Genomic DNA, 14,922 nt, shown 5'->3' on the forward strand with positions numbered 1-14,922 from the left:
TAGGAAAAGGATGTGGAACGAGAACTCTTCCGACTCCAGTTTCTATAGCAGAGGAAGTATGGATGACATTTATCTCTAATCTTTACGCTTCCAATAGAGTGGAAGATAATAATTTGGAATCTATCCTGAATAAAGATGATAATATAGATCTTCCTACTGAAGATTCTATAGCAGCTGTGATAAGAAGTATGCGCTGTTCCGGAGCCATGGGCCCGGACGAATTGCCCATGACCATGATAAAGCAGGATGTTATTCTATGGAGTAAGATATTACTCCCACTGTTTCGGAGATGTTTTATTACTAAATTAGTCCCCAATTCTTGGAGGGGTAGTATTCTGATTCCCATATTCAAAAAGGGAGAACGGGATAACCCTAAGAATTATCGCTTAATTGCACTTTTAGATTCAATAGGAAAAATCTTCGCAAAATGTGTTCTATTATTAATTATGAAATGGATAGACGTAAATGATATTTTACCTATGCAGCAAACTGGCTTCCGCAAAGAGCATGGAACCCTGGATAATTTAACTGCCTTACAGGTGCTTGTAGACAAATATGTTCGAGTTAGAAGAGGCGGAATATATGTGGCATTCATTGATTTTTCAACCGCGTTTGATAAGGTAGATCGGTCAATGCTATGGAAAAAACTTGCCACAATGGGTATGCCAGCATATTTGTTAGAATTGGTAAAATCCCTTCACACCAACACATGGTGCAAGCTGCTACTAGGTGGGGAAAGGGGGCTTTCCCAATCAATCCCTTCCCCGAATGGATTAAAACAAGGATGTATACTAGCCCCTATTCTGTTCTCCCTATATACAGCTGACCTACCGTCCCAAATAACATCCAGTGGAGGAAAAGCCCCAAAAATTGGGGGAGTACCGATATCTGTTTTAATGTATGCAGACGACATACTTGTTCTTGACTTAACTCCGAAGGGCCTGTCAAATCGCCTGCATGCATTATCACTTTTCGCAGAAAAACACTTTATGAAGATCAATGCTACTAAAAGCAAGATTATGTGTATTTTCGGTAAGAAAAAATGCAGGTCTGCAAGCTACAACTGGATATTGGGAGGACAGAAATTAGAGGTAGTTAAAACCTACACCTTTTTAGGGAAAATAATTACAGCAAACATAAGTGAGACTGCCCATATAGAGCACAATTCTCGTAAAGCGTTGTCACATGGGATGGGATTGTCCTCTTTGTATAATGCTACAGGGAAGAGACACTTTAAATTATTCCTTGATGTGTTTAAAGCCAAGATACCTGCCACTCTCCTTTATGGGATTGAATTAGTGGATATAAAACATTGGGGATTTGTGTCGAAAGTAGAAGGAAAGATCTTAAGGAAAATATCAACTCTAAATACGGCCTGCTCCGATAGCTCATGCAGGCTAGAATTTGGTTTGAGAAGCGGTTGGGTGCAGGGGCTGATTGCCCTTGTAAGATGGGTAGCCTGTCTGGTTAGAGGAAAAAATGGTTCCCTGAGAGAAGCGATTAAAAGAGAACTTTTGGGGGATCTCAATGACTTCTCTTTACTGGTAAAAAACTTTAGAATGGCTGTTGATCTACTAGAGTTGGATGCAAATATCTTGTTCTCATTAGACCCCGTTGAACTTAAGACGAAATTAAAAAATGCATCCTGGGAACTATGTTATAAACTAGATTGGATAGCCCAAACAAAGAAAAAAGATAGACAATCTTTGTTAAATACATACTTGTTTAAACAGCCCCAACAATATCTCATCTGGAACATCCCTCATAGAATCAGAAGGTTATGGTTTTTATTGAGACAAGATCTGCTTCCTTTAAATTCTCTTCATGCAAAATGGTACGGTGTGTCTCCTGTATGTAATTTCTGCCATAATGATGTACAGAATCGCAATCATGTTTTGTTTGTATGTAAGGTATTGCGTCCTTTTCGCCTCAAATGGCTAAAACCAATTTGTCTACAGCTAGGAATTTTAAATGTATATACTTTCCTCCATGCACTTTATAGCCCACCTAATGAAATGTTTTGCTACAGAATTTTTAACTTTTTTAAATGCTTTTTAGATATTTATTAATAATGCACGCAGAATGGCTGAGGACTGCGAGACTAATGACTGTATGTTCTACATCGCTTTTTCTAGACAGTAAGGTGTTATTTTGTTGACTCTTTTATGTGATGTATATTGTATGCTTTATTTTATGTGGCCCTCATTGAGAGCCAAAAACATAATAAACTTTGAATTGAATTGCGCGTCATCGCCCTGACGCTTCCTTGGAGCCGTCTTCGGGTCCACGACCCCTTTCGGCGCCGACGCAGCCGCGTCGGAGGCCTTCACCTTCGGCGCCGACCCAGAGGGCTTCGGGTCGGCCATTGTGGCGTGGCTCTTCAAGTCAGCCATTTTGGTTTTCTTGGAAGTTGACGCCTCCAGAACCTTCTTTACCAACGCAACTTTCAGTTTCGGTTTCGCATCCGAGGGTGCGTGACCAGTTGGCTTCACTTTCGTTTTCTTCAAACCAAGTGATGGCTTAGAAATGTCCGTGACCGGGCCCGGAGGCGGGGACGTAGGACTCATAGTTAGATCTTGGGTAAGGCCCGAAGGCGATCCCTCGACCTGGGCCGTATGAAGGGGAATAACCCCTGAGTCTGTTTGGGGATGCTCCTCCTCCGAGCTATCTCCCATCGTGGCACAAGCCTGATCGTCGTCCCCTACCTCGTCGGAGACTTCGTCATAGTCCTCCTCACCCGCGTCGTAGGTCTCCTCCTCGGACGCGGGCCAGAGTCCGACCCTCGCACGTCGTCTTCTCCCTCGACAGATTCCTGGAAAATGTCATCTGGTGGGGGTGCCGAAGCCGATAATTGAGCCTGGAGCCGATTGGCCCGGCGAATCTTTAAAGTCTTCTTGCTTCGGAATTTCGAACACGCCATGCAGGTGTCTTCGCGGTGATCCGGTGACAAGCAGGTATTGCACACAGGGTGCACGTCGAGGTGTGAATATTTAGAGTGACACAGCGGACACTTTTTGAATGGAGTCCGCTCCATAGCAAAGGGTGTAGTGTAGGCCCGTCCGCGCCGAAAGCACGTGGAAGGGCAGTAAGAGATCGGAGCTGAGAGTCAGAAAGAAACCCGTACGCAACTATACCGACGCCCAGCCTAAAGACCTTTTGGTCTCGAGTATAAGTAGAACAACTATCGGTTCCGACAGAGGGAACCGAAACACAACCGAACCCAATGGCGGAAAAAAACAATCTGGGGATGGAGGCGATGCCCATGCGCACTGTAGTCCAGGGGAGGAGCCACCTATCTCGTGATACTTCGAAGACTCTTCCAGGACAACAATGTGCAATCATCCGGACCCAACACTAGGTGGCGGACTATGCACAGATATGAATTCAGCAGCCCACATGCCTCGAACGCTGGTATTCTCTACAGTGTGCTGGTGTTCTGGCACGTTGACGCCCTCTTCGAAGATGTAGTCGGGGATCGAAGCTGACGAGCGACCCATTGTTCTCCGAGCTCATCGGTCCCAGATAGTCTTCTTGGAGCGGAAGGAGGCACAAGCGGAACAGTCTTTGGCCTCGTGCTCCGGTGAGAGGCAAAGGTTGCACACTTCATGTAGGTCGGTGTGGGGAAACTTCGACCCACATTGAGGACACTTTTTAAATGGCATCCTTTCCATGAGCCAGAAAGTAAGGCCTAGGTAGGCCCGAAAGCCTTCGTTGACGACCGGAATCGAAGACTTCAAAGTGGTGAAGAATCGCGTCGATGTGCAGCTCGATCGAAACAATACCGTCGAGCTGGGTGAGGATTGTGCACCGAAGGAAATTCGGTTCCAAACCGGAGCGCAGGAAACATATCCGAGCCTGATGGCGGAAAAAAACAATCTGGGGATGGAGCCGATGCCCATGCGCAATGTGGTCCAAAGGAGGAGTCATCTATCTCATGACTTCCAAAGAACTTTTCAAGGCAACAACAAACTGCAAACATCCGGGCCCAACACTAGGTGGCGATCTATGCACAGTGTGCAATCTGCAGCTCATATGCCTCGAACTTATATTTACTCAAACATCTCCTATTGGTAAACCCACATTGACGCCGGTGTTGGATTAGCCAATACATGCACCCAGAGGGTACCTTAGAGATGCTCCCTGAAACCTACCAGCCTCTGGTGTCCTTGCTGACTGGTTTCTGCAAGTCTACCACCCGAGACACTGTTTCTTACTTCCTAGGGTAACAGCCTCTGCTCTCAGGAGACACAAAACAAAAGCCTGTCTGGTAAGAGGGTGTAACACCCCTCCCACAGGATGACCTGCTGATTAGCCTTTTTTGGGCAGAAGCGAAATCTGGCTCTGCCTCAAAGAAGCCAACCCCTTTGTACACTGCCCTCTTGGCACCTGGACAGGCGGGAAAATTAACTAGTTAGGTAGGCGTGCCACCTCCAGGCTAGTACAACCCTAAGGTGGGCTACTGTGAGGTGGACACTATTTTTTAGAAGTAGCCATCTTTGTGGTTCCCGCAGGAAGTGGTCATATAGGGGGCGTAGAGACTCCATGGGTCAGTGGCTCATTGGCTACCACCCTACACTTCCCTAGAACCCCTAAATTTAGGGGAGCCAATAGCACCAGAGAAGCAGATCCTGAGGACCTAAGAAGAGAGAGGACACCGAAGAGCCACAAAAGCAGAGAGAAGAGAAGCTGCAGCTGACCTGGTACCAGCTTCGTCAGCCTGTCTGCATCCCTTGTCAAATACTGCACGAAAGGAGACTCGTCCAGCAGCTGTTAACTCCAGAAACTTGGGAGGAATGCCTGCCTTTGATAAAGAAACAAGACCTCTCATGGGATAGCGGAACTGTTTCCTGCATCTCACAGCAACTCCAAAAGAAAGGACTCTGAGGCCTCCGGAAATGCCAAAACCTGACACCTGAAGGCACCCCTGCGCCCCTCGCCTCTGGTCTGAGTTGAAGTGGGCCACCACTGTCAACAAAGTTCCTTAGCCCTCCAGAGTTCGAGTCCATTGTGGTCTCACCCCTCGTCAACTCCCCGATGCCGCCAGCTACCTCAGCGCGCAGCCCCGGGCCATGGAAAAGGTGTCCCAATGTCCCCGAGCATTGCAAGCCTTGAACCTCCCCTTGTTGGTTCACTCCGACTGGCCTTCCAGCCAGAGCCTGCACCCTCTTTTCACAGTGAACGATCTCCATAGAAACGTTTTGGGCTCACAACGCTGTATAGGAAGCCTGCACTAGGCTGCCCTTGTGCCGCTGGTGGTGTACTGTTGATGTTGCCTTAGACCTTATCCTCCACTCACCTTAACACCTGGAGATTTGTCTTCTAAGTCGCTGTACTATACCTGTTTGCAGAACTTGTTCATCCTTCCATAGGATAACATTGCAGAACTCTGAAATTGCACTGTGCCCACTTTTAAAAGGCTAAACTATTTATATTTAAAAACCTACTTACCTGAACAAATTTCCTAAAATGCTTAAAGATACATGCCCACATGCATCAAGGTAAATTGCATTCGCAAACTGTGCAAATCGCAAAATTCGGCCGTTTGCAAATGCAATTTCCTTTTTTGGGATGCATCATGTTTTTTTATTTTTTCACAATTTAAGGAATCGCAATTATATTGCAATTTCTTAAATTGCGATTGCATTTAAGAAATCGCAATTTGTGATTTCTTAAATGCAATGCATGAATATTTTTTTTTTGCGAATTCGCAAGTAGGAAGAGGTAAATTACCATGAAGTTGAACTTCAGGGTAATTTGCTAAAACTTTCAAAAATGCACTAAAGTGCATTTTTGAAAGTTTCATTTTACACACACACATGCCCTTGGGGCATGTGTGTGTGAAAAATGTTCTTAAAGTAAAATTTTAGGGGTGCAGGGGGGGGGGGGGTCCTTGGGACCCCCCCTGCACCCTTGAAATAGCATTCTCATTTTGCGATTCCTTAATTGCGAATCGCAAAATGAGAATGGCTTCCCATTCATTCCTATGGGCCTCTAGGCCCATAGGAATCAATGGGAAGGGATTCCTTAATTGTGATTCGCAAATTGTGAATCGCAATTATGGAAAATTAATGAATCGCAAAAAATATTGCAATTTCTTAATGCATAGCATTTTGCGATTTCTTAATTGCGATTCCTTAATTTTCGCAATTAAGAAATCGCAAAATGTAACAATGATGCATGTGGCCGACAGATACCAGCTATTTCTATAAATTGGTGTGGATCTCCTTCTTGAGTCGTGTGTGTTATTTATTGCTCATTGCGTGCATCTGCAAATGTCTTGCACTCCTTTGTTTTAAACCTACAGCTGCTCGACCACACAACCCCCTAATTGAGCAATTTGCGTTTGCATAGCAAGCCCCTGTCCAATCATAAGGGAACGCCTAGACTCTTTACACAGAATATCATTCTTGATATATTTCATATAAAGAGCCAGATTCCTACAACTATCCTCTCAAGTCTATCAGAGACCGGACAGTGGCAGACCGGTTCTTACTCTTAGACCCTTTAAGTTCAACCAGAACACTAAACAGGTGCTGCTGCCCTTGATGTCTAAGCCATGCCACATCGACTAAGAGGCAACTAGTTAGAAAATCTGGAAAACAGGTAATACAAGAGAGAAAGGGAAAACTTCATCTAAGTAAGCTCCTAGGAAATCTTTTATTTTGAAAACAATGCAGGCTTGTTAAAGAGTATTGGAAAGTGGAAATCCTTTGTAGGCCGCAAAAAGACCTCAGGACAGATCTGATCTAAAAATCTTAAAATAATAATGAGGAATTAATTTGTTCTAAATATAAGAAATCACTTTATAAATCAAAATCTACGAGCGCCCATGAGACTAATGTACTCACAGTATTACAAACCATTTCACTCCTTTCAATAAACAGACAACAGTGCTCTGTGCTCACCTTGCAGGTACTGCTCTCAGTGGCACCCTCACTGGTCAGGAGGATTTCGGGAACAGGTACAATAAGATCAGGCGCTTGCAGATAAAGCTGCAAGAGAAAGTTACGGCAGTGTTTCCCCATAGAGCTGCAAGAGAGGAAACCACAGTGTCAAGGGAAAGCATGGGGAATACTAAAAATAATCTTTATCATATAAGAAGTCACTTGTTATTTTATCAGAATAAGTACTTTGAGCAAAAAGTTCTCTAATGTACCCCCAACTAAAGCTCCTTAAGCCCTTAACATTCTCAGAATTAGGTTTTCAACAATAAGAGCATTCCCAGTACAACAAAATAAAAAAACAAATTTCTAAGACTTTTTCATTATTAAAAAAAAAAAGCAATCAACATTTCAAGTATAAGGCCATTAAATACAAATAGAAGGAATGCATTAATTTAATTTAGAAAACGGTTAACTTATTTAAAAAAAAAAAAAGTTTAAAGGTAAAAGGAATGACAAAATGTGTGCCACTTAGGAGTATCCATTTCATATTGTGTTAGTGGAACTCGCATATCGGCAAAGAAAAGTCCATCTGATTAATGTAAAATTAAGATCAATAGTTTAACCTAACTTGATATCCCTTGTTGCTTATCCCTTGTTTTATAGGAAGGAAGGTAAAGTTGTTTATCTATTGCAGGAGTTGAATCTGCAGGTATAATGCTTAGCTGAAGGATACTCTGAATTTTAAAAACTGATTTGGTCTAATGTTCTTAAAATGCCCAGTCTACGGCTGTTCTCAGCCTCTGTTTTTCATGTTTAGCATGAACACTGAGAAGGAAGACCCCAGAAAACAAACCATCACAAATTTTCTTTTTGGCCTTGATTTTGAGGCCAGAAAGCATTGCCAAACACCCTTTTCGGCACATAAGCTACCTGGTGAACTACGTATGGACGGTTGTAATTAAGTGTTTCAACAATGGCAAGCTCCTCAAAACTGCTCACATTTTCAGATATGTCCTCAACATCATGTCCCTGACAATTACCTGCAAGGTTTCTGCACTATTTCAGATTCTTCTTGTGAGCCTGAACATGCCTCCAAAGGCCTTTCTTCATCATGTATGTGGGAATCTCAGCTGTTACTTCACATATCAATACATCAGGAGCCATTACATTGTGGTAATTACTTAAAAAGAATTTTACTTTGAATCATTAATGAAAATATGTGTTTTCTTTAATAACATACATTTATGTATGTTTGTTTTAAAAATTAAAAACTGTAATACTTTTTAATGAAATTATTTTATTATACTGTTATATTTATTTTTAACTCTAGATTAACTTGAGTGATGGTCTGACCAAAAAAGAATGGAGTCACAACTTTTGTTAGAAAAGATGACAGAGTCCGCAGAACCAGTGTGTCTGGGAAGGTTGTGCATTATGGTTTAACACAAAGAGATCGAAGCTCATTCACCCACCATGACGAGGTGATGGCAATGAGGAACACTATCTTCATAGTAAGGGGCTGTAAGGGGTAGCTGTGAAGCAGCTCAAATGGAGTATATAGGAAACTGGCCTTTTGTTGCAGCTGTTCCCACACTTTCTGCCCCCTTTTTAGCTATTAGATACTAATTGTTTAGACTGACAGTGCACTGAGGCCTGTTAACCAGACCTCAGTGCGTCTTCTCTAGAACAAGGTGATGTCTAATTATTTTATAATTGGCTAAGGACCTTAGCACCCCTGTAAGTCCCTAGTAAATAGTATCCCAGGTACCTAGGGCATGGGCGTCAAAGAGGGTCCCTAAAGGCTGCAGCATATCTTATGCCACCCTTAGGAACTCGCATACAAATTCCCCACAGACTGCCATTGCAGGCTGCATGGCATGGTGCAAACCATATGTGAAAACATGATATGACAACCTCCTGTGTGCCATGCCAAAGTCACTGCATCTAATATATGTAAGTCACCCCTACAGCAGGCCTTTGAGCCCTAAGGCTGGTGCATTATATTTTATGTGGTGACATTATCTCCAAGAGCAGATATGCCCCTGTGACGTCCAGTTCTATTAGTAAATACTGCAAGCGAGCGGGGAACGTACTGGACACTGGTCAAAATGGGTTACCCAGCTACATGATGGCTTCACTGAAACCTAAGGTGTTTGGTATCAAACACATCATATAATTAAACCCACACTGATACCAGTGATGATTTTATTAATAAATACACCCAAAGATACCTTAGAGGTACCCTCTAAACCCAATTAGTCAACTATTGTGCTGGCTGACTGACTGGTTCAGTCCATCCTGCCACCACAGATGTGTCTGACCCTCTAAGAGATGAGAGCCTCCCTCTCAGAGGACAGAAACAATGCCTGCTGTGGCAGGAGGTGTTTGCACCTCCTCCTCCATCACCGCCGGGGATGCCTGGCTGCACCTTGGGGATGCCCAGTAAAGGGACCATCTCACAGGGAAAGCCAGGAAGAGGTACAGCGCTGGGACGCTTCCGGGTAACCATGCGCTCTATAAATCCAACATTCATTCATTCATTCATTCATTCCTAGCAGGATGACTGGTGATCTGCATATCAAGGCAGGAGGTTTCAAAGGCCTCTGCTGCTGCTGCCTTTGATATGCGATGCAACGCTTCCTCAGACAGGAGAAATGACATCCCCTGTCCTGGGCCCATTTGGCACTAGGGCAGGCAGGAAGGTTAGCTATGAAGGAGGCGTGGTGCACTGCCAGGCTGGCCACACCTCTCGGATGAAACGCCAGAAGTGAACACAAAGTTAGAAATGCCACCATCTTGTGTGTGGTAGAATTAGGAATTCTGGGACAGGGTGATGCCCACACCCCAAAGGAACTGGTCATTTAGGGGTTGTAGTGACCCCAGAGGTAAGGAGATCATTGGCTACTACCTCTCACTTCCTTAAACACCCTTAAATTGAGTATTTAGGGGGTCCCCTGATACCAGTACTTCAGATTTCGACGGACACAAAACAAGGTAATGGACAAAGAAGAATGCTGACCATTGTGAAAAGCACAACTGACTTGGCACCAGCCCTGCCAGCTGCACCCGACCCTCGCGGAGCAACCGACTCGTAAGTCGCTGTTAAGTGCCTGAACGCAGTACATGTTTTTCCCCCATAGGATAATCTTATCGCTCCCAAAAATTGCATTGTGTCAACTTTTGAAAACTGTAAAAATTCATAACTTGAAAAGTGCTTACCTGATTCTGATGATCTTGACATCTAAATTCATATAAAAGTAAGTGTTATTTTTATAAACTGGTTTGGGATTTATTTTGTGAGTGTGTTTCACTTACTGCCTTTGTGTGTGCAATAAATGCTTAGCACTACCCTCTGATATGCCTACCTCCTCGCCTACACTACCACAAAAGAGAGTGTTTGGGGTTTCATTTGTGCCTCTGTTTTCAGATTGCCAAATAAACTTATTGGAGTAGAGGAGTTACTCCCCTGCAACCGCAGACACCAAAGAAGCAAGACCTGGTCCACAGACCTGCAGGTCATCGGGACTACCAATGCAGCAACCACCTAGGAATAGGTAGCCATGCTCCTATAGGTCAGATCCGTCCTCCCTCCGAGTGAGAGGATGCTAGGTCTGACCAGAGGCGCACAACACCAATACATGGGGTACTGGACCTCTTGCAGCAAGCATGGCTTGTTCTGTCCAGTCTAAGGAAGACTGACCTGCACGTTGAGGGACTTCAGTGACAGTGAGGCCCACACAGAGTGGCCCAGCTGTCCGGTTTGCCCCTTTTCTGCAAAACCCAGCCAAAGAGTGAGTCCCTGACTGCTGACACCTCAAAGCACCTCTGCACCTGTGCCCCACAGCCCGATTCAGGGGGAGAGGACAGTGCCCACTGGGTCCCGAGACCCACAAGAGCCAAGCCTATCCTTGGGTCTAGCCAGACTGGATTTCCAGTCGCTGCCTGCAGCCTCTTTCTTCAGGCACCCTCCAACCGCATGCAACTCCAAAAGACATGACTGCACCGAGCCCCACTGCCCAAGGAGAAGTGGTCCAATGGTGTCGCTACGTGCAAACGCATCTCAAGGGTCAAGCCCCTCTGTGGGTTCCCCCAGACTGGTCCCCAGTTCCAGCTTGCAGCATCTTTCCCACCAAACCATTCCCCATTATAGTGAATGGCACACTCGACGCCGTAACACAACTCTGCACCCGGAAGTCGCAGAGATTCCCGAGGTGACCTGTTGGTGTGACCTTGGACCTAGTCCCATTCACCTTAAGTCCAGAAGAATAGTCACATAACTAGCTGTTAAGTGCCCGGAAGCAGTACATGTTTTCCCCTCTTATAAGAACATTACAGCGTCCAGAAATTGCACTGTCAACTTTCGAAAACTGTAAAAATTAATAACTCTAAAAGAACTTACCTGATTCCGAAGATCTTGTTAACTAAATTCATATAGAAGTATGTGTTTTTTTAATAAATTGGTGTCAAATTTCTTTATTGAGTGTGGTCTCACTTACTGCCTTTGTGTGTGCAATAAATGCTTAGCACTACACTCTAGCTGCTTAACAGCTCACCCACACTACTACAAAAGAGGGCATTTGGGGTGTCATTTGTGCCTCTGTAAACCAGTTGGAGTTTGCTTGGGCTATTTACCCTCATTTTGGTCCACTATATAAAGAGCCAGCTTCCTACAGAGATTACATTAAATAAGTGAGGGCCAGATTAAGGTCACATTGGGGCATCACAAAAGAAACATATGTTGTAGCCCTTCTCAAACGTTTACTTAAACAGGAGGGCAGATCTGGCAACAATAAGCTGGAACGGCTGATAGATAACCTTTAACAGTGCCCCCAAAAATCCCAAGTCTTGTCGGGCAAGGGAACAAAACAAATAACAGAATGTCAGATAACTTGGCCTGGAGGAGGTCAGTCCAGCATGTGCCACACCAAACCAAAACTTTGTCCCGATGACAATGGCTTATACCTTTTTCGTCGGGGGAGGCCTGGCTGCCAAGATGACCTCAACCATTTCTGGAAGAACAAAAAAGGCCGTCTGGAATTGTTGCAGTTTGCGAGATGAATTGAAAAGGCCCACAGAGCGTGCAGTAGCCCTACACTCCATAAACACTTTAAAGCGGAATTAGCCTTGTCCTCGAACAGGTGGGTTCTCGTCGAAGGGTTTCTACTTCTGTTGCGTGCTTATCTAGGTTCCTGATCGATACTGTGACCTTATGCCCCTATTCGGCTATAAAGCCATTTATTCCCTATATTGGCATAACCGTTCAAGTGCGATTTTCTGTAAAGTCATCTCTGGCCTCACACGAACAGAGCCACATTCCAGCATGACTCTCTGCTACTTCCTTTGCGACCAATTAGTGCAATGACAGAGCAGCAGTCACTATCTGATATTCCTAGATAACACTCCGAGTTCTTCAACAAGATAAAAACTCAGCAAACCTGGAAATCCCCGCTTGCTGTGTTTTGATTAGTAATGGAACTCTAATGAGCAACTGATAACTGCCACTTCCTAGTGACATCTTTAATTGACGTCTTATGTCCAGCAAACTTGCGTCAAACCCGGCACCTGTCAGGTATAAATATTACCAACGTTGCCTTAAGCAATGTGAGCTGCTAGGTGCTGTTGAGCTGCAAGCTACTGTTGCTGATGCCAGCTGCCTGCATGACCCTGTGTTGGTAAAAACTAGCACTCTGTCGCTGCAGCCTGCTATCCTGTGGTGGTGAAGCTACTGATTACCATTATCGCCGCTACAGCGCGACCTATGGTGCAGTACGCTTGAGGAGCCGTGCAGCCGTCCTCTGCGAAGACATCCAGCCCAGCTGCCCGCGGACGCTGTCACCCCTCCTTCCTCGACGCGCTGAGAGAAGCCGCTGCCTTTCTCGTGCAGAGAAATCCAGTCCCGGCGCTTCCAGTTTACCCTCGCAGGTGACTGGGATATCGAGAGAGACCCCTGAAGGAGATACCAATCCTCCATCATTCTATTCAGAGGTATGGTGTTGACTAAACCCTTAGACGAGAATTCTTGAAACAAACCTTGGCAAAACCAACTTAACTTAAAGCTACTTACTTACTCCCCTTTTCACGTGTTAGGCTTAGGTCAGGCACACTGGGGTAGGCTTAGTTAGAAGCACCAGTTGAGTATGTTAGCCTAATGTATATATGACTGTATATATGTTTCATTACTTTTAAACCATTGTATGGCTAAGAAACCATATCAATGCTTTTACAGTTCTATTTCGCATTACTTATCTTACTGTACGTACTTTTTATAATAACAGTTATTGCAATTGTGGCAATACATTTCTCTTGTACGAGAAGAAAGACTGTTCAATAAATGTTAACCCTTTATTGATACACGCCCGTCTCTCTATTCTCTACATATTGTGAAAGTAAACTGCACTAGACTGACTGAGTGAAATCTATGTCTATTGTTTCACACGACCCTAGAGATCGACTCTTGATCTGAGGAGCAAAGTTGTCATGTTGCACGGTTGTTGGAAAACTGAATCCCTTCTTGTCTGTGCCAAGGAAGCTGATCACTTCCTATGCAGAGAAGAAAGTTTCCAGTGACCTCTGAGCTAGTTGGTAACACAACCTAATTAAGTTTAGCATAGTCAGTGGAGACCTGGAATATAAGCAGTTCCACGTCGATACTACTGTTTATGTTATTCCAATGCGCAGGGCCTAGTGGGAAACTAGGAACTACACTACATGGCGCCCAAACGTTTGGTAAGGCGATAAACTAACGCAAGACTTGTAGAGTAACTCAGTCGTGCATATTTCACACCCCTTTCTCCCGTAAATACTCCAATAGACGTCTGGAGTGGGTGAAAGGTTAAAATCCGCCCGACCTTAGTAGGAAGAGATTCCTATGTAAAGCTCTGGTTTATTCAACGTTACAGTGTTCCAAAATATTGTGCATCTAATCTTTGTCTCCTTGGAGACAAACTCTGCAAAAACTGCATTTTTAAAATGTCAGACAATGAGGAAGCAGTTAGACTGGCTTCCATACTAATAGAGGAAGACACGAGTCTCCTACAGGCAGACCCGGGTGCTATTATCATCCCGGTCCAGTTAAGAAGATCTATAACTTTAAAACTTATAGAACACGGACTGACACCTCAAGGTGGTACAGTAATTTTCGTGATAGAGGCTCACGAGTATCGGCAGACAGAGGTATTCTATTCATGGATAAACTTTCCAGCGGTAAACGCTATAACACAAGAGTTTCACTATTACAAAATAGAGGAACCTCCGGGAGAGTACGCTCCTTTCGAGGAGATTGAAATCCCACTTAAATTTCAAGAGCACCTGCTCTGGTTTAATGGCGCCCTAAAACACAATGATCACATAACTAGGCTCGGTCCACTAGGTAGACCAGGAGCCACGTGGCCGGTTCTAGCCAGCTACACACCACATCCTGACATTGCAAGAATGTCTAAGGAAGAGCTGTTAGAACAGCTAAACACATTAATAAAAATACATAGGCAATTAGTCCAATATGTAATACGGACTGCAACAGTCCAGCCAGCTGTTAATTCACACCAGCTGACCCCTCATCAGGGGAACACAAATAAAATTACACCACAGAACATACAGTCATGTCTTGGTAAAACACCCGTAAAACGGGAACAAATTCCTTTCTGGTTAGCCCAGAAAATCACTCAAATAGAGGCAGTATTTCCTGATACTACCCCTATTGAGAAACACAGAATCTTGACCATCTGCCTTCCTATGGGAATCGCACCACACGTGGAGGACTGCGACACTTGGGGTACAGTCTTTGCTTCCATTTACACAAAAACACACGGTGTTCCGTCTATGGCGGTAATACCAGAAGTGCTAAAACAGATTCAAAATGAATTCGGTCCAGAGCCCGCTTTAAATCTAGGTATGAAATTACTGAAAGACTTCAAGCAGGTCACGGCTATATTATTAGCCAACATTAAAGGAGAAGCAGCATCTGTGGCGATCCGCCAGAAGTTGAGGGAAACAGATATAAAAGATCCTGTTGAGCTTGCAAAAATCATAGAAAAATGCT

The 14,922-nt window shown here is 44.4% G+C and overlaps 1 protein-coding gene and 1 pseudogene across 2 annotated transcripts in view; one reads left to right on the top strand and one right to left on the bottom strand.

Annotated features, from left to right (window-relative positions):
• INTS1 (integrator complex subunit 1) overlaps positions 1–14,922 on the bottom strand; it is a 536,581-nt gene that overhangs the window by 112,592 nt on the left and 409,067 nt on the right. For both annotated transcript variants that reach the window (XM_086940596.1, XM_086940597.1), the window contains exon 39: positions 6,906–7,029. In XM_086940596.1, the coding sequence (XP_086796722.1) occupies positions 6,906–7,029 (124 nt within the window). The remainder of the gene's footprint in view (positions 1–6,905; positions 7,030–14,922) is intronic.
• Positions 5,780–5,908, top strand: LOC147684750 (U11 spliceosomal RNA; annotated as a pseudogene).

Source organism: Lissotriton vulgaris, chromosome 10 (assembly GCF_964263255.1).
Source record: "Lissotriton vulgaris chromosome 10, aLisVul1.2, whole genome shotgun sequence".
In the NCBI taxonomy this organism is placed as follows: Eukaryota; Metazoa; Chordata; class Amphibia; order Caudata; family Salamandridae; genus Lissotriton; species Lissotriton vulgaris.